Here is a 25987-nt window from a genome sequence, read left to right on the forward strand (position 1 = left end):
CCCAAAGTGCTGGGATTCTAGGCATGAGTCACTATGCCCAGCCATGAAAGAAATTTTGGTATAGCCTTGCCACTCCAATTTTGGACCACCTTCCAAGTTGTATGCCAAAATACACAGAGTAATTTTGTATCATACTTAGCGATCTATTCACTGAAAATCCTTTCCGACCCTCTTTCAACTTTATTGAAAGCAAGAATGAAACCATCCTACTTACATATGAAGGTGTCAGATCTACACCAGTATTCCAGACGTCCCTCTATTTGGTACTCCATATGTTTCACACTCCCTCTATTTCACACTCGGGGATGAGGTATCATTGTAAAATTTGGGATGGGTGAGGGGTCCAGTTTGCTTTTGTAAGGCGGAAGAAGGGTGAATGTGGAAAGGGGCACTTGAAATCACTTAAGAAAGAGAAGAGGTGGAAATTGAGGATCTGGGAATTCCCTAAACGCTCCCCATGCCTGGCAGTAATTCCTGGATAACCACATACTGGCCTGGAACTTTCTGGAAGTCAGTGCTCAGCACGTGGCAGGGGGCAGACAGACTGGAGATGCCGTGTAGTCTGGGCTGTCCATTAAGTGGCACTCCGTTGATAGAACAAAGCATTTGAGGGATAAGGCAGTCACTATTTGTATTGTATCAAGAATAAATAATATAAATGAGTTGCACTGAGGAAATGCCTTTTCCATTTTTAATTGTGCTCAACTGGTTTTCTTTTAATAATGCACGAGGAAGTCCTGCTTTTGCTTCTTATTCATAGTTTTTTGAAACAAAAGCCCATGATTTTTCTTCTTTTTTCTCCTTCCTCTTTCTCTTTTTTCTAACTACACCTCAGAAGCTAGTCAGAAAGTTCAACAGGTGGTTTGAGAGGCTCGTTGACTTAGCTGAGATCCTAGTGGTCAGATAGTGCATGAGTATTTTTTTCTCTTGTTCTCAGTACTACCTGTGAATGCTGCTGTAATGTTTTATGTATATATATATATATATATATATATATATATACACACACATATATATACACACATATATATACACAAAAAAGTATGTATTGTGTCTATATATAACATGCCAAATACATATGTGTTATATGATACACATAAAACATATATATGTATATAAAATACATATATAACACACATACATGTATATTTTATACTTACAATTTCAATGAGTTTGGCAATACAGTCCCAAAATACACTTGACTTGCACAGGTTCTCAGGATTTGAAAAAAACAAACAGAATACACTTTGTAATCATGTCTCTTACACCTTGAAATAAAATTCTTCTTTATGGCACATAAATTCTAGACATTTGCTTCTCAAAATTCCCCCAGTCACAGAGCCCAGCCCATAGTGAAATGTTATAACTAGAGTTGTTAGAAGCTAGTTGAAAGAAGTGGGCATGGAAATTCATAATACCATCTTTATGAGAATTTGGGTTTTACTTTGGCTATTACTTCAGAAATAAGTGCTTGCTGAAGTAGGGCATTCATTTTGCTAACCTGTAGTTCAAAACTGCTGTATTTGCTTCTTCTCTTTCAGGTTTCATTTCCAGGGACCCTGTGGAACGACTCTTCCTGAAGCCCTTGCCCATCATGAAAATGAAACTGTTTCTTAAGTGTCCTGGGGAAGAAAGAAATTACAGTATATCTAAGAACTAGGCCACACGCAGAGGAGAAATGGTCTTATGGGTGGTGAGCTGAATACTGAACAATCTAAAAATAGCCTCTGATTCCCTCGCTGGAATCCAACCTGTTGATAAGTGATGGGGGTTTAGAAGTAGCAAAGAGCACCCACATTCAAATGTCACAGAACTGGAAAGTTAATTCATATTATTTGGTTTGAATTGAAACGTGAGGTATCTTTGATGTGTATGGTTGGTTATTGGGAGGGAAAAATTTTGTAAATTAGATTGTCTAAAAAAAATAGTTATTCTGATTATATTTTTGTTATTTGGGCAAAGTAGAAGTCAAGGGGTAAAAACCCTACTATTTAATTCTGATTTTTGCACAAGTTTTAGTGGAAAATAAAATCACACTCTACAGTAGGTAATTTATTGTATAAAGACATTACCCCACGATATGGCTTTATTAGGGACTTTTTTTTTTTTTTTTTGAGACAGAGTTTCACTCTTGTTGCCCAGGCTGGAGTGCAGTGGTGCGATCTCAGCTCACAGCAACCTCCGCCTCCTGGGTTCAAGAGATTCTCCTGCCTCAGCCTCATGAGTAGCTGGGATTACAGGTATGTGCCACCACACCCAGCTAATTTTGTATTTTTAGTAGAGACGGGGTTTCTCCATGTTGGTCAGGCTGGTCTTAAACTCTCGACCTCAGGTGATCTGCCCGCCTCGGCCTCCCAAAGTGCTGAGATGACAGGCATGAGCCACCGCACCTGGCTTACTGGGGGCTTTTTAACCTTGTTTGGCTACATTACCTCAGTGAACAAGGGGCAGCTCACAACAGGAACTCACACAAAGAAGGAAGAGAACAGTACCAACAAGGTAGAACATCATGTTGAGAAGAATGATGCAAATATGTGGACCCCCAGGATAAACACAGCTGCCTAAAATTTAGCTCTGGCCCCCTTAGATGGGGGAAGTCAACAGTGAAGTGTTTCTCAGCATCATAAAGGCAGAAGCTATGGTTCCTGTGGGGCCTGCCAACCGTTCCCAGATGCTGAACTCTGCTGGGAGTTTTTTCCATGGGACTTTAAAAAATGATGCCCTTATGTTGGGCCAGACCTCTGTTAACTTCAGTAGGGATGGCACCAGGTTCAAGAGGCCAAAGAAGAGACCTGGAGCTAGTGAAGGAAACATAGGGTTTATTTGGGGAACCTTACAGGGTGGTCCAGTGGCCGCGGGCTGGACAGAACTGCAACCACTTGCAGTTTACACAGCACTTTCACTCAGCACCCTCCCCTCAGCAGCCTCCACGTGGCAACCCTCATTTCTTAAGTTATTGCTGTCAGATGCATCTGCCATACAGGGTCATTCTCAGGGGATGCTTAAGTTATTTCTGTCAGGTACATCTTCCATACACTTTACTACCTTGGAGTAAAGTAGTAAGAATACAGCTTTTTCCTTAACCTTTACCAGCTAACTCAGTGCTTAGGGGCCTTGGAATACCTGCTGTCCAGCAGGTGTCACAGGCCTGACCGGGAGGCATGGCCATTATCAACAGTGTATGAAGGTCACATATGGCTCCCTGAAGTGATTACATACTTGGACCACATCACCTCAGCCCCTTGCAAAATTGCATTTAATGTTACACCCTTGGCTTTTGTAGAAACAGGCAACAAGACACTATCATATAAAACTTTGTACTGCATTGCAAGGCATAACCTTTAATAAATCCCAGTGGTCCTTTGTGTAGGGAATGGGGATGCTCATAGCCTATGGGGCGGCTGGAGAACCAGTCAGGGACCCTGAGGGCTTGATTTACACTTTACATGGGTGGGCCAAGGAGTTTACACTGAGGGCACTGGTAATACCTGTAATAGTCTTATAGTACTTATAAAGCAGTTTTGCACATAAAATACCATCATGCACTTATAAGTTTGTTCCTGGGCTCCTCCAAGTTAACTTTATTCATTTTCCTAGTGTTAGCACAGTGTCTCAGGGAGTCTGATTATATTTTTGATTTGTAATTTCTATCTGACTAAGGCCTAGAGATTTCAAAACTGTTCTTTGCAATTCCTCTCATACTGAACCTCTGGTTCAGCAGCTTTTTTTGTTGTTGTTGTTGTTTTCAAGTTTTATCATTTTTGTTCCTATTTGGTTTTGTCGTTTTTAAATTGGGAATTGCTTCTAAAACAGAAGACATGAAAAGAGAATTAAAAATACAATATATGTGTAAGATAGAATTATTCAGCTTAGCATTTATTAAACATCTACCAGATGATAGACATTAGAAATAAAAAGACTAGCAAGACCTGGCCCTTCCCCTCAGGGGTTCACAGAATGGCTGGAGCAACTGTCATATAAGCTGTTATGAAGTGCAGAAACTACACAGACATTTGTGCGGGTTCAGACCAGCGCAATTAGAGATGGGCAGAGTGGGATGGGGTAGGGGTAAGGTGCTTGAAATTTGCCTGGGTGGGAATTTTTGAAGTATAAAAAGGACTTCTACCTGGGGGGCTGCGGCAGTAGAGGGAAGAGCACGGTCGGTACAAATGCATGGCAGGTGTGAAACAGTTTGATTTGTTCAAAGAATGATGAATCATTTAGTGTTGTATAATGGATGGGAGGAGAGAAACACAGCGATCACAAAGGGCCATGTTTGCCAAGAAATAAAATATACTTGGAAAAAAAGTACGTATGTGTATATACCACAAAACTCGGGTGCATTCTCTAGGGACCGGCGAAGCCATTCTTTCAGGAGATATGCTCAGCATTTGCCACGGGCCAGCTGCTGTTCCAGGTCGTGGGTTAGGGCCCGGCACCAGGAAGGGCGCCCCTCCCACAGGGCCGACATCCTAACCGGCGTCGCTGCGGCCGCGGAGCTGGGAAGGCCGAGGGCGCCGGGCACGTCTGTGCAGATTTCTTTAGAGTCCAGGTCTGTCGCCCGCGTCTTCGTCGGTGGCAGCAGGGCTGACTGGCCACGGCGGCCATCTGCTAGAGCGCATTTCTTCCCATGAAACGCCACCTCCTCCGAAGTGCGGAGTGAACGCAGCCAAATCTACACAAAGACTGACAAGCTGGATCCACTCGACGGAACCCAGGGCCAAAAAACGGCGGCGAGCAGCGCCTCGGGCCCGCGATTACCGGTTTTCTGAGCACCGGACAGCGTGAGCCGTGCCAGCCCTGTCTCGCCATCCCAGCCGAGGAGGGCAGCGCGATGGCTCTTCCCTGTCTTGAAATCAACCCCATTGCCAGCCGCTTTCGCCAGCAGAGCATTTTCCGTGGGGTCCATCCGGCTCCACGGCGGCCTGCGCTGGCCACGTGGAAAGAAACACGCCCACTGCCTACAGGCCACGCCCTTCCTCGCTTCGCGCATGCGCCCCACCCGTCCTGAGGACCTCCGAACCTGCAGGGGGCGATGAAAGTAGGCTTGCGCTCCGCTTGTAGCTGCTTCCGGGTCAGAGGTCAGACGGTCTAGCGCTGCGTGGGCCATGGTGCAGCTCCGACCGCGCGCGTCTCGCGCCCCGGCGTCGGCGGAGGCGATGGTGGACGAGGGCCAGCTGGCCTCGGAGGAGGAGGAGGCGGAGCACGGGCTGTTGCTCGGGCAGCCCAGCAGCGGCGCGGCCGCCGAGCCCCTGGAGGAAGACGAGGAAGGGGACGATGAGTTTGACGATGAGGCCCCGGAGGAGCTGACTTTCGCCAGCGCCCAGGCGGAAGCGAGAGAAGAGGAGCGGCGAGTGCGGGAGACCGTGCGCAGGTTCGGAGCCCGCTGCCCGGCGGGGAGAACCGCCCTTTCTCGTCCCGCTTGTCCTTCCCTTTGCTGACTTATCACCCTTCCTCCCAGGGATAAAACGCTCCTGAAGGAGAAGAGGAAGCGACGCGAGGAGCTGTTCATCGAACAGAAGGTTAGAGGATAGGGAGGAGGTGTCTTATTAAAACAACTCGGCTCAAGGAGAATTGCTATGGTGGATGTAATTTGGGTTGGCAGGATATTGGGGTGGGGAAACAGTCACCAAGATTGCCTCTGACAGTGGTGGAAAGATGCTCGGGCCGGGCGCGGCAGTACTTTAGGGGGACGAGGTGGGCGGAGCCCGGGATGTCGAGGCTGCCTGGAGCCGAGATCACACCACTGCGCTCCAGCCTGGGCGACAGAGCGAGACCCTGTCTCAAAAAAAAAAAGTTCGTCTCCTTTAGTGTCCACCAGCTGAAAATAAGAGGTTGCTGTGAGAATTAAATGAGGTGATTTGTAAACTGTAAGGGCTGTGCAGACTTAGTGTATGGTTGCTTTGCTGTCTGATACTCGACACAGAGAACTGGCTCCAGGCAGACATTACTTAACTGCTTTCAATTTATAACAGTGACCTGAGGGTTAGAATACCGTGGGCACCCTTTCTAGTTTTCATCAAGTCTTTCAGAGAATGTGGAGTTTTGTGGACCCGGTCTTCCCATAGCTTAGAGGTATGGGGGCAGTTTCCAGCCTAATTCATTTCTTTGCCTAGATGTAGGGCATTCTTAAAAGTGGTAACTTCAGAAGCAACTCCGGACATACTATGTACATGACTTTCTATTAATTTTAAACGTTTTCATTCCAAAAGAAAAGAAAACTCCTTCCAGACACTATTTTGGAGAAGTTAACCACAGCTTCACAGACTAAGTAAGTAATGGATCTTTTTATATTACTTGCTTATATACACCCATCTTTGAATTATATACTGGTACATTTATTTGAATCCATATAACTGAAGGAATTGTAGAACCCAAATTTAAAAGCTACCTTGGTATATGAATTCGGTGGGAAAGACGGAGGTAACGTTCTACTTCTTATTTTACCATTTATTTTTGTTCATTCCCATAGCTAGCTTTTGAATTCCTGATCCCATTGTGTTCATTCAGTACATTTTGTTGACTGCCTGTCATTGTACTAGGGCATAGTGGGTGGTGGTGAATAAAAAGTGAATCATTTAGTGGGGTAGCAGGCACTTATCCACAGGCTCTGAAAACTTGATTTGTCCCATACTTGCCTTACCTGCCACCAACCTGTCCTTCCTGTTCCCCACTTCATTTAGCATCTTTGGTGTTTTATGGTTTAAAGCGAAAAGCTATAGTCGTCTTTTGGAATTGATCAAACCCTACTAAATTTAGCCTTCTAAATTTTTTTTTTTCTATCCTCTTTTTCTCCCCTTAAGGCTTTAAATTCAGAAATTCAGCCCCCTTTTGCTTAGGCCAGTGACTCTCAAATTTTCAGTAAAAAAAACTTTACCAAAGAGTTACTCAGATCCTGAATACATTAAACATAAGAGCAAATCTATTTGGTGGCAAATTCCCTTTCATCTTTTAAAACCAAGCTCAAGTGTCACCTTTACCTTCTCATTTGGCCCCCCCCCCACCTCCCATCACTTCCGCTTTTGTGTGGCCTTTCTCCTGTGCAAATGCTTCTGTATTGTATTCTGTCCATTTACATTTCTCTCTCCATTGGGCCACAGCCCCCTTGAGGCTGTTCCCTGTCTCCTGTGCCTAAACTATTACATTAATCCTTTGTGATTTCTCCAAATGAAATGAGGCAGACCTACTCCCATTCACTTCATATTTCAAATACTTTATAACTTGTTCTTAAGTGTTTCACTTGAACTCCATTGCCCACAGCATTTTGCTGCTTTGAAAGCCTGCTAATAGGCTCTCAGATTTTAACTGTGAAGATCTTCCAATGCTTGAGAGTTGGTGGCAGTGTACTGGGGAGTGACTATTGCTTTCCAAACTGATGAGAGCTCCTGAGTAGAAATTGAGGGTGTTGGTAATGAAAGGGGGTGTCTTACTTGTAAAGGCAAATGAAATAACATGTTTTGAGTAATCTTTACTGCCATTGCAGTCAGTGGTTTTGTTTTTTTTCCTTAGCATCAAGAAATCGCCAGGAAAGGTGAAAGAAGGTATGACTGTTCTAATGTAACTAACTTCTCATATAAGTGTCAAGTGCACTTGCAGATGTTTCCAGTCAAATATGAATGGCCCTTAGAAAGCCAGCATGGGCCTGGCCAAGGTTAGCTGGGGCCTATTCCCTGTATTTCATACAAATAAAAACTGCATCCACATTGGTGTGTAGTGGATGCTTAAAGTGAACTCCAGTAAATTTCCTGATTTATTTTTACGTGAATGCTAATTAGAAAATGTAACTCTATTTTTTAGTTAATTTGCAAAAGAAAAATGAAGACTGTGAAAAAGGAAATGACTCCAAGAAAGTTAAAGTACAAAAAGTACAGTCTGTCAGGTAATGAGTCTTTTGTTTCATTTGGGATGTAAAGGAGACCTTTAAGAGAGTTAAAGTATTGGCTAACATGGGAAAATATTTTAATTAGTAGTAATTTCAGATTGGAGTCTCTGTGGAAAAACCAATTTTGGGCCGGGCATGGTGGCTTACACTTGTAATCCCAGCGTTTTGGGAGGCTGAAGCAGGTGGATTGCTTGAGTCCAGAATTTCAAGACCAGCCTAGGCAACATGGTAAAACCCAGTCTCTACACAAAATAAAAAAAGTAAGCTGGGCGTGCTGGTGTGCACCTGTATTCCCAGCTACTCCAGAGGCCAAGGTGGGAGGATCACTTGAGCCCAGGAGGTCGAGGCTGCAATGAGGCGAGGTTGTGCCACTGCACTACAGCCTGAGCGACAGAGTGAGACCCTGTTTCAAAAAAAAAAAATCGGTTTTCATAAAAAAATAAAGATCAGTTGAACACTTTGTCTTTGCAGGTCCTGCAGGTTAAGTTCAAAAACTTTTTTTTAGTAGTTTTATTATTGAGAAAATTTCATTTCACCTCTCCCAATAGATAGATGTTTATTTCAAGATACACTGCAGCCTACTGTCAGCACCTCAAACTTGCCAGCCTACTCTTATTCAGGCAGTTTAATTTTTCTGGCTGCTGAATGTTCCTCCAGTCACCAGCCCTTATGGTGCATGGTGCTGATGCAAAGACAGCCATTCCAATGGAAAGGTTGTTCACCACTATTGCCAGTCATGGCAATTCTTCAAAAGGAGTCATTTTTCACAAAATTCAACCTTTCCCTGACAATATGCCCTTATCTTCTATTCTTATGGTCTACAGAAGTCACAGAGAAAGTGCCTATTGCTGTTACTGGAATTTTGGCCGATACTGTGGACGATGTCTGTAGTATCTGTCTTGAAGTCCACAGGCATTCGTTTGAGTTGCATTCAGTACAGCTTGGTGGTCCAAATCATTACTTGCAAATCGGTGTTTTAGCCACAAGATCAAATATAGAAACAAATGTAAAGCAAAGCGCAAGACCATGAGAGGAATTCATCACAATACGTTGGACTTTTCATTTGGAAAAATTTATTTGGCGCAATTGATTTGGAAATCATGCTGTCAATTCTCTTTTACTACATGTATCCGAACAATTTCCTGTTAACTAATGTTTTGACTTTTGGTTTTAGTATATTTTAGTACAAAAGTCCAGGAACAAGTTCTTCAGTTGAATCTATCTGAGATGCTGATTGTTCAACTGATGAAAAAAACCACCATGTGCTCTACTAAAATATGAGTGTCTGTTTCTTGTAGTCCTTGTAATTTAGTTTTATCCTATCTGTGCATATATAAAATTAGTTTCATTTATCACTATGAGACAAATGATAAAAATATTTTAAAGTAAGCATGTAGCCTGGGCACGGTGGCTCATGCCTGTAATCCCAGCACTTTGGGAGGCTGAGGCTGGTGGATCACAAGGTCAGGAGTTCGAGACCAGCCTGGCCAACATGGTGAAACCCCGTCTCTACTGAAAATAAAAAAATTAGCTGGGCATGGTGGCAGGCGCCTGTAATCCCACTATTCAGGAGGCTGAGGCAGGCAAGTTGCTTGAACCTGGGAGGCAGAAGTTGCAGTGAGCTGAGATCGCGCAGCCTGGGTGACAGAGCAAGACTCTGTCTCAGGAAGAAAAAAAAAAGAAAGTAAGCATGTGTAATTCTTATTTAACCTTTTATATTGATCAACAGCCAGAATAAAAGCTACTTGGCCGTAAGGCTAAAAGACCAAGATCTGAGAGATTCAAGGCAACAAGCAGCACAAGCCTTCATACATAATTCATTATATGGGCCAGGAACCAACAGGACTACTGGTAATTTTTTTATGGACTATTTTTCTCACTTTTTACTGCAAATAAAACTGTGAAATGATAAATACCTTTCTTTTCTAGTAAATAAGTTCCTGTCTCTTGCCAACAAGAGGTTACCAGTGAAAAGAGCTGCTGTCCAGTTTTTGAATAATGCTTGGGGTAAGATCCAGCTTTATTCTCCTGTCTCTAATAGCTTTATATGTTGAATAATGTTCTTTTGAAGGAGATAGTTCATAATTATACTTTTCTCCCTTATAATGGCTTATATATTAAGTTACTTGTGAAAAACAGGTCAATGTAGTATGTATATACATCTAATGTATAATAAGCCCACCCAGTTTTAGTAATTACATTCATATAGAGTAATTAAAAAAATTTTGAATTATGTTTTTCTAATATACTTACTGCACAAAACTTTATATTCTAGGAATCCAGAAAAAACAAAATGCCAAGAGGTTTAAAAGACGGTGGATGGTCAGAAAGATGAAAACTAAGAAGTAAATCAATGCTAAATGAAGAATCTGTACTTTGTATGTATAGAATTTATCTAATAAATCATTCATAGATCATTTTAAAGGATCATTATAAAAATCATAAACCTATTTGAGGAAGTGCTCAACCACATTTCATTCTTCTGGAGTAGAACTGTGCCTTGCAATCCTAGAGGAAAAAGTGGTTTAAGAAGGAATTGTTTTCTTTTTAATATATTTAACTGAATTCAAGCCATACCCACATCAGCAACAGCACCTCTTCTACTCTCCCCAGGTTAGAGGGGTGGCAAAAATGGCACGGACTAAAAGGAGAAATGGATATTCCAGCAAAGTCTCTAACTGCAGCCTGTAGACAATTTGCTATTAAAGATTCAGTGCACAAAATATAGCTAACAGCTTTTAAATTTTTACTTTTAACCAGTCTGGGGATTTGCTTGCCTGGTGAGTCTCATATGCCATATTATGAATATGAAAATAATGAAGTTAATTTCCTGTTGCCTTTCTGCGTCACCCACAATATCAGGTCTAACCCTAATCCAGGGATGCCAGTAAACTGAAGGCAATTTTAGGTTGTAGAACTCAGATTAATTGTAGAAACCATTAATTTTAATTGCTCTAATTTTCATAGTAATCATAAAAAGTATGCAAGTACCTAATATATAAACTCAATTGACACTGTATCTGTAGAAGTAAATTTTTAATGGCTGGTTAATTATATCACTACATTTTATTGCAATATAGTACTCATTTAAGCACTTAAAAATGGAAGGTGTACAAAGATTAAATTAAGACACGGTAAATTGACTAAATATTTGGTTTTTATATAAATAAAGGTCATAACCACACCGTTGACATGTAATACTGTTATAATACAACAGTTAAACTTGTGAGTCTACAACAGAAGTCATCTGTAGTTAAACAGGAAACAAAGTTGAAAAAGACCATGTTAAAACAAAACTACTGGGACTAACAGGTCGGGATTGTAAGTAGCAACAAACATATTCACTCAGCTCCTGAGTATTTCAAGTTTTACAGTACACATTAAAAATGATTTCTTCCATCAACACTATAAATTCAAACTGTCGGATGTTTATGCATTTTGCAAGTTACACTGATTGAATGCTTATATGGGAGTGGGGGTCGGAACATCTCCCAATTTGAAGTTTACATCACCCACATGCTAACACAAACACAACTTGTTCCATTTCCTTCCCCTCTCTCCCCCCTCCCCCACAAAGAAGGCAGGATTTTTGGTTTCTTTTAGGTAATTGTTTTAAAGGATTTGTGATGATCAATTTGAACGTCTGAAATTCAGTAATATTTAACTCTTAGACAACTAAGAGGTTAAAGATGGAAAATAATTTCTCCTAACACTAAGTTAGAAAATCATTTGCATCATGCTGTAAACTAGGAAGCAATGTAAAGCGACAAAAACCTGTCCCCAGTACATAATTTAAAAAATCTAAATTTCAAATCAGCAGAGCTGGTCTACTTCCATGTTGACTATATGCCACAATATAAGTGTGAGCTCTTGAAATGCATAGCTAATGTAGGTAGTCTTCCACTGTGGCAAATGCGCAGGATCCAATTCCTGATCGAGCCATCAGTCCTAGACATTGTGTGGCCTGTCCCATTGCTAGGGCAAGTGGAGGTTGCTTTGGCAGATTGTGGGTTTCTGAGGAAAAATAATTTAAAAATGAGAACAGCAATTAGCAAGACATTTTAAAAAACATTTCAATCGGGAGAATACTGCATGACTTTAAAAACTACCACTCCCATACCACTCTGAAATATCAGCAAATGAAGGTTTCTAAGCAAAAGACAGATGCCTTGGACATACTATTCTGACAAGGTAGTGTGGGTATTGTGTATTCAACTATAAGATAAACTCTGGCAGAATCAGACTTTTAAAGTATCAGATACTAAAATACTTCCATATTAACTATGATGGGAAAGGTACAACTTTTTATCTGATATTTGGAGTGGAGAGTAAGGAATTATTTCCCTTCTGGTTGATCAAAGTCAGTTGATACTAACTAAAACTAAAAAAGGCACCAGGTTTTCATTACAAGTTTCCACTGATGGGTTCTTCCACCTCTGTGGATAGGACCAAACAGGCTGCCTAGCCATCTCCAAGGCATATATAGGTAATGTTATTTGGGCTGGTGGGGAGTAAGTGGTGGTGGTGACAGTGAGAGAACATACAGCAGAGCCACCCCGCAGTTTTGGAGGTGCTAATTTACAGTGGACAGTTCAGACATTTTAAAAAATGCCAATAAGTTTTCGGAGTCCTGCATATCATAAGTTTCTTTGTCAGACATTTGTAGTACAAATGCAATAATTAACAAAATTTGTTCCTTGCCAGAGATGGAAAAAAATGAACTAATGGTAAAAGTGGCCAGACTCAGAAGCTGGTAATTTCTCTTTATGAGAAGGCAATGTCCAAACTAATCAATAAAATTACTAATCAGTTCTTTATAGGCACAGTTGACAACAAAGGGCAAAAACAGTTGACACATGGCTAGGAAGGCTTCATATGGTTTAACTCCACTCTTGGTTCAGAGGATGCAATTTGATGGTGGGAGAAAGAAGAGGAAATTTCCAAAAGGGAAAAAGCACAATATCAGAAAGAAGCAAATTCAGGACTTAAAGGTAGAAGAAAAAACAAAAACAGGATTAAGAATAAGTGTGCAAAAAAGGCACATAGATTGATGAGAAAGTGTGGTGTCTTGAGGGTTCACAGGGAAGACCGTGCTCAAAGACAAACCTCTACAGGGAATAGTTTTTTAATTTTATTTTGGCCAAAGGAAGCATCTGGCGATGCATCTTTAACTTTTTTGGATGTATGAAATTTTCATAACACTATATAGATGGACCTACATAATATAGCATGGTATTTATAAACATATACATGCCCATCTATAGCAATTTAATAATTGTGTCATTAATTTTACAGCAATCGCATACATTTATATTAATAAGATTAAGCACTATTTATGGCTGAATCTACATAATATAGCACAATATGTAAGAGTATATGTGTCTATAGATAATGGTGCTCAACAATTAAATTCCCTTGAAGAACTCAAGAAACTAAATTGTAAGAAAACTGGTCACTTTAAAGATTAGTATCATCTAATAATTAGGTCTTAATGATTACCTACAATATAACTTCAAAAAGACATTTATAGTAAACCATAATTTTCCTTACAATTCCAGCATTATTACTAAGTTACTTTTACCAACGGAGCTAAATGAATTTTGTAGAACCAATGAAAATATAACACATTAACCAAAGAAAATTCACATTTATATACAAATCCTAAATTCCAGAGAACTACAACACTGAGGACACTACTCCTATTCCCAAACTTCAGTATTGGTCCTTAACAAATTAATAAATTTTCTAAGGGCAAAGAAACAGACTGAGTCTTAAATATGAATGCTTTTCATTGCTTCCTTTACATTCTTGCTGTAAGAGTCCTGGCCCTCATTGCAAGTCTTCCTATCTAAACTACTCCTTAATCTACTTTTTCTGGCACTGCCCTCATCTTCCTAAACTAGTTTGAAATATGTGACTAAAAGTCCCTGAACCTTGCAGGGCCAAACAGCACAGCACAGACTTCTAAACTAGACTGGAGTCCCAATTACCTGGGAATTAGACTCTGAAGTCAAATGAAAACTCACTCTTTATATAAATTACCTTTGATGAGAACTGCCCAAAACTCAAACTTGTTTTATGTAAACAATCGACCCTATCACATTTATATAGAAATGCACAATATGTGCAGTTACACAATTCATATAAAAAGTACTTGTTCAGTATATAAATACTATAATCACACACGCTACAGTGAGTTGCTCATAGGAATGGCAACCAAACGAACATCGAATTAGCGTTTCGCACTTCGTGCTCACCCCTGGCTAAGCCTCACCTTTTAAATTGCTTTTCTCTTCCTCACCCACCCTTTTTATTGGGTAAGGGCATGTAGTTGAATCTGGCTAATATAAATGCAAATAGAATGTGACATCAAGGCTTGGTCCTGCCGGGTACTCACAAGTCATCAGGAAGCCCCTTGTGCCCATATTCATAAGCATGGTGGGAGCTGTGATACCAGTGGCTTAGGCTGCTGCTACCCATTGCAAATTTAGCTCAAGCAAAATGGTGGGGAACCAGGTAACAGGGGAGCACCAGCTAGGAATCCTGCCCTCTACTGGATCAGTGTGAGCTTCTCTGATATTCAAGCTCTTCACTCCCTTACTTCCATTCTCATTCTCTCCATCAAAACCTTTCTTGACCTCTTTTCTTCAAATGTACCCTGTTCCCTTCTAGCCTAACTCTTGTGACAATTATTAATCTATGTTCTTAACGTTCTCCGATTCCTTCTACAGCAGCCAAACTAGAGAATGCCACCCAATTCCTAGCCTAGAAATCAGTGGCAGAAAATGCCTTTCACTAAAGAGGGCTGTAAGGAATGTCTCTGGTAGGGTAGTATTTTGAATTATACACAAGGACCACCAAATCTCTCATTCTAATGAGAGAAGTAGACATTCGTGGCTACCAGAAATGCTTACATACATGCACACAAAAACTTGTATTTCCCAAACATCCCAAGTTGTACCCCATCTTACTGTTTTTATTCTATTTAAATCCATTTGAATCTGGAATTAAAGGAGGGGGGTTTCTATATTTTAGGTATTTTTATATTTTAAAAATATAGAAAACATTTTCCTGATGATTTTACCGAAGTGTAAATGCCAGTACAAACACCCTCTCTTAAATTTTCAGAGAATCTAACTGAAATTGTGCCTTATTTGGCTTTACTTACCTAATATTGCACTGTTAAGAGCTGAGCACACAGGTTCTCTCTGAATCGGGTCAAGCTGATTTCCAACTGGGCTGTTCCAGGGATCTGAATATGCTAGTAAACTGAATGCATCCTGTTGAAAACACATCGATTTGGTTTTAATTCAAATAGTTCAACTATTATGCTCACAAATGTTTCCAAGTTGAGAGGTAAAATATGGCTTCCAGGCACAGACTAATGTAAACTTTAAACCCATTTACTCCTAGCACTGGGACGCTCTACATTTTTGAACATTAAATTATGCAGCAAAGCCTAATTTATTTTCATTTTTCCTGTGGACAGCCATTCTCATTCAACTTCCTCCCATCCCTAAACACAAAACAGGAAAAAAAAAAATTTCAAAGGAATGAACTAGTACTGGTGTAGGGAGAGTGGAAGGCAAAACATTCAGATGTTTTACTTCACAATTTATTACTAGTGATATGAATGTGACAGTCAAAGGACAGGGCCTGTCTGCATTTCCTTTTTTCAACAGATTTAGGAACTGGACACATCTCACTGGGATGTCATCTTCTCAAATTCAGTTATGAAAAAATTAAACAGGCTGCCCTTCAGGACCTGTTGATGCATTCAGTATTTCCAACTACTCTCAAGCCACACCTCTTCAAAGCTTAAAATGACTGACAGTCGTCTTCTTTTCAAACAACTACTTTATATTTTTTGTCTTCTTTCTATGGGAGGCACATAGTAATAATGGTGGTTTCAGATACTGGCTTCAAGTCCAAGCTCCACCACTAACTGGCTGTGTAGCCTTTGGCAATTGACAATCTAAGTGCCAGTTTCATTACTGCATAATGGGGACTATAAGAGGCCCTATTTCCTAGATTTGTATGAGGACTAAATGAAATCAGCAGTATCAGTTCATTCTAATCTTTCAGTAAATGACGTCTTATTATTATGCCAAAAGTCAATACCCTAATCCAGAGCAATATTATACAAATATAAAAATAGAGAAATTCAGAACACTCTTACCAATTTGGAAGGCAGACATGGAGAGTTGCTGCAGAAACTGTCAATTTGTGAGTTCAGGAACACAACACTTTGAAAATACTGACTACTGAAATTCCTAAAGAGCACCATCTCCTAGGTTCAGCTGCTCAAAAAACCAGATTCCACACCCATTTTCCATCATTTCTCTAGTTATCTTACTAGTGTTATGAAAGCAGAGGTGGGGGAAAGGCTTCTGATTAACTGTACTCTTGCCCTTTCTCATCCAAATAAGCCTCTAATATTGTGGATTTAAAGAAGAATAACCCATGAAGAAATGCTGTGAAGTCAGTCTGAGACCACAAGGCATGGAATACACGTGCCTCTACGCAAACACACATGGCTCCTCCATTGTTTTATATTGCTGAATATTTCATTCTGGGTAGTTTTCTCCTCCAATTACAATAGAAGTTCTTTGAAGATAAAAATTATTTACTATACTATTTTGAATCCCCTGAAGCTACACAGGTGCTTGGTACAGGAAGATAATTCATATGCCTGTTGAGAGCAAGACCTGCTTCTTCCAGCAATGAAGATGTTTTATGCATCCCACAAAGCTACTTGGTTCTACTTCCCGCCCCTAACCCAACCCACACTTCCCAACCCATGGAAAGAATATATGACCCTTTATCCTGTAAAGCTAACTCAAATCAAACACATTATTTTGTTTTTGGCCGGGTGTGGTGGCTCACACCTGTAATCCCAGCACTTCGGGAAGCAGAGGCAGGCAGATCATTTGAGGCCAGGAGTTCAAGACCAACCTAGCCAACATGGTGAAACCCCATCTCCACTAAAAATACAAAAATTAGTCGGGCATGGTGGCGCATGCCTCTAATCTCAGCTACTCGGGAGGCTGAGGCAGGAGAATCACTTGAACCCAGGAGGCGGAGGTTGCAGTGAGCCAAGATCACGCCACTGCACTCCAGCATGGACGACAGAGAGAGACTCCATCTCCAAAAAAAAAAAAAAAAAATCACGTTATTTTTAAGGACTGAGCTTTGCTCAAGACTTAATTTACCCCACAACCATCTGATGAGGGTACCATACCCATAGTACAGATAAATTTAAAAAGAAATACTGAACATTTTTTCCAAGGAATACTTGGTAAACAAAAACTTCAAGTACAAAACTATATTCATAGCCTACATCCTAACACACCACCGAAAATGTGAAATGTCGCACTCCCAAATCTTAAATTAAGACTACACTGTCTAGTGCAGCAAACCACCATGGCACACGTTTACCTATGTAACAAACCTGCACATCCTGCACATGTACCCTGGAACTTAAAGGAAAAAAAATACTACTACACTGTAGTGTTTAAAAACCCAGAGAAAAAGTTCTTTAAAATGACAACAACGTATTGTGCACTAATATTGTGTGAAGAAGTGTTTTAGGCACAAATATGGATCATCTATTTAATCCTTACAATAATCATCTAAGGTTGTTATCATGTCTATCATCTAGAGAAGCAAACTGAGGCAGTGAATAGTAAGATGCAGATTCTTTTAGTTACCAATCTAAATGTTAAGAAGAAAAAACGTGTAAAATTTTTCTCTGGTATTTCATTTTCAGTACAGTTCAACATACAGCTGTCAGATATTGAGGATACAGTGATGACCAGGACCTAGTCACTGCTTCAAGAGAAGGCTTACATGTAAATAAATAACACACAGTACATTACTATTGACTTAATACATGCAAACTGAGGCTGAGAGAAAGGAGAAAAAAGCATGGTTGGAAACATGGGTAGGGGTTAGAAGCTAAAATACCCCAAAAACCATACTAAAAAGCTTCAAGTTTTTCCAATAAGGAAATAAGGTTTTAAATGAAGGAAACCAATATGAATTAGACTTAATTTTAGAAGGATCACACAAAAACACTATAAAACATGGCTTGGAAGTAGAGTGAAGCTGTAAGCAACAAAACTAACAGAGCCTTAAAAATAAAAAATGGTTTATACCATCAAACTCCCAGTCGTAAACATCTAGGACTTGATTCTTTCGTCACAAAGGAAAATGAATGAAACTGGCAAAACAATACTAATGGTTTAAAGCCTGCTGTAAAAGTTAACTGGTGATGATAACCAAAGAAATGCAAATAAGCAATTTTAAGATACTAACATATGTTAAACCCGCTAAAGTAGCATTAATGTAGTAGTGCCATTGGTACATTCCTTCATTACTGCTGGTAAAAGTTGGTAAAGGGTTTCTGAAAACCAGTATAGCAACATGCAGTGAGAGCCACAATAATGTTCATATTCTTTGACTCAATTCTACTTCTAGAACTTTATCTCAGTGGAATAATTTTAAGAAACAAAGATACATGTATAAAGATTTCACTAAAGCATCTGACATAAAAGCAAATGGAAAAATCCAACAACAGAGCAATGTTGAAATAAACCTATACAGCAACAATAAAATATCATTGAGCCTTTTTGTTTTTTTGAGACAGGGTCTTGCTACGTCACCCAGGCTGCAGTGCAGTGGCGCAATCACAGCTCACTGCAGCCTCGAGCTTCTGGGCTCAAGCAATCCTCCTGCCTCAGCCTCCCAAAGTGTTGGGATTACAGATGTGGGCCACCACACCCAGCCTCGTGTAGCCATTTAAAAATAATTGGAAATAATGCATAGAAACTGGGAGGAAATAAATTCTTATGACAAAACAGAATACAAAATAGTGTCACTACAGTTATTAGCTAGTTAAGATACATGCACATGGGAGTTAAGGCACAAAACTGAAAATACCTGAAATATGTAGCATTATGGGTTATTTTAAAGCAAAAAACATTACCTCAGTGTAATAACTTCTGAGGGAAATGTGACATCATTTAGGTAGGATTTTCAAATTGTACTCATATTTGGTTTAGAATCTGGAGCAGTTTCTAAATAGGGTGACTCTAAATGGTTCTATTGCTACTTCAGTTACTAAAGGGTCCTTGCAGGCTGGGGCTGTTCATTCATACTGGACTTTCCACAGTCCCTACAACAATGCCTCTCCACACTGCAAAAATTCAATAAACAGCTGCTCAACAAACAATCAAGAGTTCTTTTGGGAGCCACTGGAAGATGTAGGCAGATAAGGAACAAAGACAACAGGAAAAGAGGAAAGAAGACTTTGAAAAAACTAAAAGGAAAAAGGTCAAGAGAAACAGTGTGCCACCTGACCTTCAACATTAATCAAATCTCTCAATCTCTCTCTCTCATGTCTCTGTCTCTCTCTCGTGTGTGTGTGTGTGTGTGTGTGTGTGTGGATTTGCATGAACTTCTGAGTCACATGACTCAAAGTTTATGCAAACCTAAAAACGATGCTACAATTTTAAAAAATGCTACAATTACAAGTGAACTGAAGTGACAAAAAGAAGTGGAATGATTTCTAAACCTGTTTTCTCTTCATGTTGCCCTCAAATCATCCGGCCTTGTTCTTTGGCTCCTTATATATAAGGTGGGTCAGTTACTCACCTTATCCCTATCTAGATCAAGATAAGTTTGGGAAATGAGATGGAAGCAGCTCAGAGTATTAAGAAAGTCTCTGAAAGTAGCTGGCATTTGCTTAGAAGTTAGAGGTGCAAAATCAAAGACATCTATACTCTTTAAATGAAGATGATACATCTTCACACAATTCAGTATATAACCAAGGAATATCTTTGAGAATTGGCCATATAATGCCATCTTCTGAGCTTCATGTAAATAAGAATCAAACACAAAGTAAGCTAATGGAGTATAATCTTAAATTTTCAAAGGTATTTCATCCTGCTCAATTAGCATAAAGTTTTAAAAAGAAAACCAAGTCAGATGACCTAGTGTAAAAAAAGTCTTAAGAATTCTTAAAAAAAAAAAAAATTCTTTATTTCCAAATATGCCCTAAAACAACAGTACTCAAAGTATGATTCAGGGACACCTGGGTCCAAAAACCTTTCAGGGGATCTGTGAAGTCAAAATTATTTGTATAATAGTACTAAGATGTTCCTTGCCCTTTTCTTTCATTTCCTCTGACTATATAGTGGAATTTTCCAGAGGCACATGACATGTGATATCACAACAGACTAAAGGCAGTCTGGTCTGTATGCGAATACAGCTCACCTATTAAACCAAGCATTAAAGAGACTTACAAAAAAATATAAAGCAATGCCACTCTTCTCATTTTTCTATTTTTTTTTTAAGAGGCAAGGTCTCACTATGTTGCACAGGCTGAACCTGAACTCCTGGGTTCAAGTGATTCTCCTGCCTCAGCCTCCTGAGTAGCTGGGACTACAGGCGCCCGCCACCAGGCCCAGCTACTTTTTTGTATTTTTAGTAGAGACGGGGTTTCACCGTGTTAGCAGGATGGTCTCAATCTCTTGAACTCATGATCCGCCCGCCTCAGCCTCCCAAAGTGCTGGGATTACAAGTGTGAGCCACCGCGCCCGGCCTGATTTGACTTTTTAAATTAAACTTGTTTCAATTATCAATTATTTTTTATCTAACATAAAAATAATTTAACTTTTTTGATAGCTCAGGGTAACCACTAGAAATAGCAGTTTTTATACTATGGAGTAGATGAAGTACAAAGTATGATAAATACACCTGTCTTCCCATCTCAGCTAGGGAAAATACAAGATTGCATGCCTTTAACTTGAGGTGCTGTATAACGCATCCTAGGCCAGGCAAGCACGTTATGTCCTACACTTGTGCTATGTTTCAGATTTCAAATTTTTTCAAATGTTAAAACATTTACTAATTGAGCATCTCTCATCTAAAAGTCCAAAATGTTCCAATGAGCATATCCTTGTGTATCATGTCGGCACTCTTAAGTATCAGATTTTGGAGCACTTCAGATTTTCGGACTAGGGATACTCAACCTGTACTAACTTTCAGTCCAGGTCAGGAAGAAACAGCGGCAGGAATCTTTTGCTTGCCCTTTCCTACCATACCCAAACATCAGTCTCAAGGCCACTGCATTCATCTCCCCTTTAATTTCAGTCTTCTTCCAAAATATTCAGAAGAAAATGTTTACAATGAACCAACTGTTAAAGAGCTGTACATCTCTACAACTGCAATGCTGACTTAAGTTAGGAGAAAGCCCCTCCACCTTCAACTGGTACACAAAACTGTGGCTACTTTACTGAATTAGATTGTATCCATCCTATCAGCTCATGGACAACAATCCAGAAGAGACTTTAAAATGTATTTTAACTATTCTGGCCATGAAAAGTGACCCAATTCTTCACTAATTCCCATCAAAATGAGAACCATGTGTTATACATCCAAAATGCTATAAACCTGAACAATATTTACTAGAATAAAATCTCAGACCTATAGTTTTATCTGCACACCCACATTTCTCCTAGTAACTGCTGATTTTACAGCTGAGAAAATAAAACTAAGAAACTAAGTTAACGAGGACACACAATGTTGATAAGCACTAGCACTGGGATTTAATCCTTTTTTTTTTTTTTTGCTTTAGTCCAATGCTCTTTCCAGTAGATCAGAACTGCCTAACTTCATCAAATATTTCCACTCTCAGATGGGCAAGGAGCCAGGGGGAAGGTCAGGTCCCAGTTCCCTAACAAGAATTTCTGGTACACTGCTCAGTGTTTCACAAAACTACATTTTAGTTCCTCTGACATATTTATAATTTTTCAAGAAAAAATATATTCACCTTCAACATTTTTTTGTTTGCAGTGTTCTTGCCACAGTCTCTCCTTAGCTGTTCACTCATTGCTTGCAGCTCTCGTCCAAAGTGGATCATTCTTTCTATGGCGGCCTGACTTCCTCCACACAACTGGCGTCTCAACTGACTTGAATCAACTTCTGTAAAAAAAACAGACAAGTATTTTACTACCTTATGGAATGGAGTATAATGAGGACACGAACATACATTTCTTATACCATTTTGTACATTTTTAGTAACTATTCCCTAATATTTCATCTAAATATGCAGATTGTTAAAAATTCATTTTTAATATGAAACTGCAGCTAAAAGATATACTTTATTTAGCTCTCAAGAGTCTAGGATCCAGTATTCAGCATGCAGTTGAGAGGGGACAACCTTTCAGTGTTAGAGGGTACTTACGTCAGAAAAAAATTTTAGAAAAAGTATAATTCCCTAAAACTACATTAAGCAACATTAAAAAAAAAAAAAAAAAAAGGAAAACTGTTAATAATGCCACTCAGGCTGCCTTAACTGACGTAGTAGAGATATAATAAAATGTTCCTGAAAGCTAAGAAAAGCTAAATGACTACAATAAAAATACAGAAGACAGCGTATTATACTAACTGAAAAGATTAAATGCACTACTTTTAGAAAAATACCACTTTGAAAAAATAATTTTTTTTTTTTTTGGATGGAGTCTCACTCTGTCACCCAAGCTGGAGTGCAGTGGTGTGATCCCAGCTCACTGGAACCTCTGCCTCCCAGGTTCAAGCAATTCTCCTGCCTCAGCCTCCTGAGTAGCTGGGATTACAGGCACGCGCCATCATGCCTGGCTAATTTTTGTATGTTTTAGTAGAAATGGGGTTTCACCATATTGGTCAGGCTGGTCTCAAACTTCTGACCTTGTGATCCGCCCACCTCGGCCTCCCAAAGTGCTGGGATTACAGGCGTGAGCCACCATGCCCAGCTAAGAAAATAGTTTTATATATCTTGATTGATAAAATAATTTAACTGTATAAATTACTTATAAATCATTAAAAATAAGGTAACGATGATGATGATGGTTAATATTTCCCAAGCACTTTGTGCTATTAGCTTTTTGGATTATTCATTTACTTTCACAATAACTTATGAGGTCGTTATTATACCCATTTTACAGATGAAGAAACTGAGACACAGAGCAGTTAAGTAATTTTTCCAAGGTCACACAGCTAGTAAATGGCAGTTGCAGAAATCAAATCTATGTAATCTGGCTCTAGAACTCCTGCTCTTTATCACTGTACTTAAATTACTCTTCAGAAACTGAGGTGGCTGGTATTGAAGAGTAAAACAAAGCTGCATTTCTTTTTAAAAAACAATTTTAGTAATACCACTCAATCTCAAAATAATAAGAAATCTAACATTGCCATGGAATTCCAACAAATAAATGAAAAAATGTATTCCAACAAATACATTTTCACTCTCCATTTGATGGGATAGTTTGCTGATGGGACAGGCAATTTACTACTTAAGTTGTCTACAAAATAAAATTATGCATGCTAATGTGTCTTGGAGCCACATAATTTTTTTGTTGGTGGTGGGGTTTTTTTTTTGGTGAGGGAGGTCATACTTAAGCACCTACTATATACCAGGGATAGTACTATGCATAGTCACACACGTTTACGTTAAACCCATTTAAGAAATACTGATTAGAATTTGTAAAATCATCTAACCATTTGGCCTTACTGACTATACTGACATAAATATAAGAAGTTTTATCATCTCCAACCTAAAATAGCCTAGAGGCTCAACACCAGTAAGTCAGTACTGCTGCATTAGTGACAGCGCTAAACCTGAGCCTAAGCAGTTCAGCAAGAAACACTGCCTGTAGCTGAAAGGTAACTCTACTTTCTCTAGCAGCCCACTCAAACATGAGTTTAAGTGCTATGCATTACTGTCAAGTCCTACAGCACATACATCTTTAAATCTGGTTTATGCTCATCAGCTGTGAATCAGTACAAGTAAAAACATAACCTTGTAGCCATCATTTTTTATTAAAAATGTAAGAAATATCACTGCAGACCCATTTCGGTGTCACAATCTTCCATTTCGTGGTCATGCTTAGAGCTACCATTTAGGAAACCATTGGATGAAGTTTCTCCAACTCCATTGGAGTAGTGATCTGTTTCCATGTCTACATCATTACTGAAAACGAAAAAACAAACCTAATTTTAGAAATATCATACTTGCAGCTTAGTTTAAAATAAATCACTACTGAACTACATAGCCTACGAATAAACTAACTTCATAAGGCAATAGAAATCTGCAAAAAAGGTATTTAGTTAAATCTTGAACGTATTCAAAGCCAAACATGTCGCTGACTTTTAACAAATTTGTACCCCTGGAGGTAAGGGAGGAAAAAAAGTACATATGCTAAAATGTAGTGGTTTTATGACTTTACATCAATACGGAGAAATCATACTTCCACACAATCCTATTATTTTTCAAATTCAGATCTGTACGTCTTCGTTAATCAACTGCTGCCCCACCAACTCCCCAGCCAGCCCTCTCCCCCTACCCCCAGCACTGATTTCCAGTATGTAAGGGGAAAACCTCACTCTCAAAACAAATACATCTCACTCCTGGAACCCGCTTCACCTCGTTCCGGACCTCATACTCAATCCACTCCTAGGCTGTTCTTAAATAGCATTCTGGCATTTGTCCTCACTACTTAAAAATATACATTCTTTCAAGGGTAACTGATAACTTAAAAAATGACTGAGCTTCATTCTCTCATCCCTTTTCACCACACGACACTGTTTCACTCTCACAGGCTATCTTATTGGCTAAAGTATTGCTGAATCTTAATTTTTAAACTGATGTCCTGGATAGTTTCCAGTTTTCACTCATTCCACTCAATGAATATCTATCTGCCAATAACTATATTTGCACATATTTAAGCTGTCAATGTATGTCCTTCAGAACCATCCGCACTCTTATAAGCAACAATAAATATCTAATCTTTAGGATTTATCCTATGAAGGTCTAGGTAATAATTATACAATCTAGAAGTAAACACTCGATGAAATTTTAGGTAATGCTTAGATAAAAATGACATTTCTCATTACAAAAACAATATATATTCATTTGTAGAAAAAAAAATACAGATGAGCAAAAACCACTATGCGTAATACCACCAGAGGTAACAAATTCTAACACCTTGGGGGTGTGTGTGTGCATGCATACACTCCTGTTAGTAAAACTGTTAAGGTAAAAAAAAAAAACAAGAGATCTAGGGAAAAGGGGGATATGACCCTACGACTCCAGAGCAGACTTACTCAACCAGGAAAGCTTGTTTATAATCTTAACAAACTTCGAAAATTGGTAAGAAAAACCAAACTTTAAGAATAAGAAAATCCTTACCATCACAGCTTTCAGTGGCTTTTTAAAAAATACTAAACTTTTTTTTTTTTTTTGATAACTCAGTTTAGTATTTGGAAGGAACTCGTTCATTTAACACACATTTAGGAGCCTCTGAGGTATGATCCCTGTCAGGTGCTAAGGATATTATGAAACAGCCTCTGCCTTCCTATAGCAAACAACCTATAAAAAGCTAATTAAGTTATTATATTACAGAGTAATTATGATCAGTACTATGATGAAAGTTAATCACAAAACATGACATATTTGATGGGATGTAAATCAAGGAAAACATCCTGGAAGAACTGACATCTGAACTTGAATTTTCTCAGCCTGGACAGAAGTTATACTGGAGGTGAGGGAGGGTAGGAAGAAGAGCATTTCAGATGGTGGGCGGTATCAGGGAAAAAGCACAAGTTTGCAAGTCAAATCCTGAAACGCAGCCTCAGCTCTGCAACTTACTAGCTACTAATAATTGACCTTAAGAAAAAAAAAGTCATTTACTTTTCTGATATCCCGCTCTACATCTGTAAAATGGTTTAAATAGTTAATACCATCTTTGCCTACTTCACAGTTAGGAAAGCCATTACCAACTACAAAATAACTTATAGCTTAAGGCAGTTCAAAGTTTACTTTCTTTCCCTTTTATACTGCAGACAAAGGAGGATGTTGTGTCATCAGACCCTTCCGTTAAGCTTGCTTCCCTGAACTCAGGTAATAATAGATCTGTTTAGCAACTTCCTGCTGTAGGGATAGTATTCAAGAGAAAAACTCACAAACTGACTGCAATCTTACCCTCAAACATTGGCAAGAGCCTTGATCAATGATAAAGTACCAATGCATTTAGTATAAAGCATGAAGTACTTAACTTTTTACAT

At 39.3% G+C, this 25987-nt stretch overlaps 3 protein-coding genes across 15 annotated transcripts in view; 2 read left to right on the plus strand and 1 right to left on the minus strand.

Annotated features, from left to right (window-relative positions):
• SIRT5 (sirtuin 5) overlaps nt 1–1927 on the plus strand; it is a 37837-nt gene extending 35910 nt beyond the window's left edge. For all 13 annotated transcript variants that reach the window (XM_034961471.3, XM_008976758.6, XM_034961467.4 and 10 more), the window contains one exon: nt 1542–1927. In XM_034961471.3, coding sequence (XP_034817362.1) covers nt 1542–1617 — 76 coding nt within the window. In that variant the 3' untranslated portion in view covers nt 1618–1927. The remainder of the gene's footprint in view (nt 1–1541) is intronic.
• On the plus strand, nt 1639–10299 carry NOL7 (nucleolar protein 7). Its single transcript, XM_003823160.7, has 8 exons — nt 1639–5374; nt 5462–5522; nt 6213–6271; nt 7510–7541; nt 7798–7879; nt 9612–9733; nt 9812–9889; nt 10158–10299. The coding sequence occupies exons 1-8, from the start codon at nt 5109–5111 to the stop codon at nt 10229–10231; spliced, it is 774 nt and encodes a 257-aa protein (XP_003823208.1). The 5' UTR covers nt 1639–5108; the 3' UTR covers nt 10232–10299.
• Nucleotides 10300–10903: 604 nt separating this feature from the next.
• RANBP9 (RAN binding protein 9) overlaps nt 10904–25987 on the minus strand; it is a 90270-nt gene continuing 75186 nt past the window's right edge. The window contains exons 11-14 of the mRNA XM_003823158.6: nt 23773–23894; nt 21717–21868; nt 15051–15162; nt 10904–11896 (exon numbers count right to left, since the gene is read on the minus strand). Coding sequence (XP_003823206.2) covers nt 11766–11896; nt 15051–15162; nt 21717–21868; nt 23773–23894 — 517 coding nt within the window. The 3' untranslated portion in view covers nt 10904–11765. The remainder of the gene's footprint in view (nt 11897–15050; nt 15163–21716; nt 21869–23772; nt 23895–25987) is intronic.

The sequence above is a fragment of the Pan paniscus genome, chromosome 5, assembly GCF_029289425.2.
Source record: "Pan paniscus chromosome 5, NHGRI_mPanPan1-v2.0_pri, whole genome shotgun sequence".
In the NCBI taxonomy this organism is placed as follows: Eukaryota; Metazoa; Chordata; class Mammalia; order Primates; family Hominidae; genus Pan; species Pan paniscus.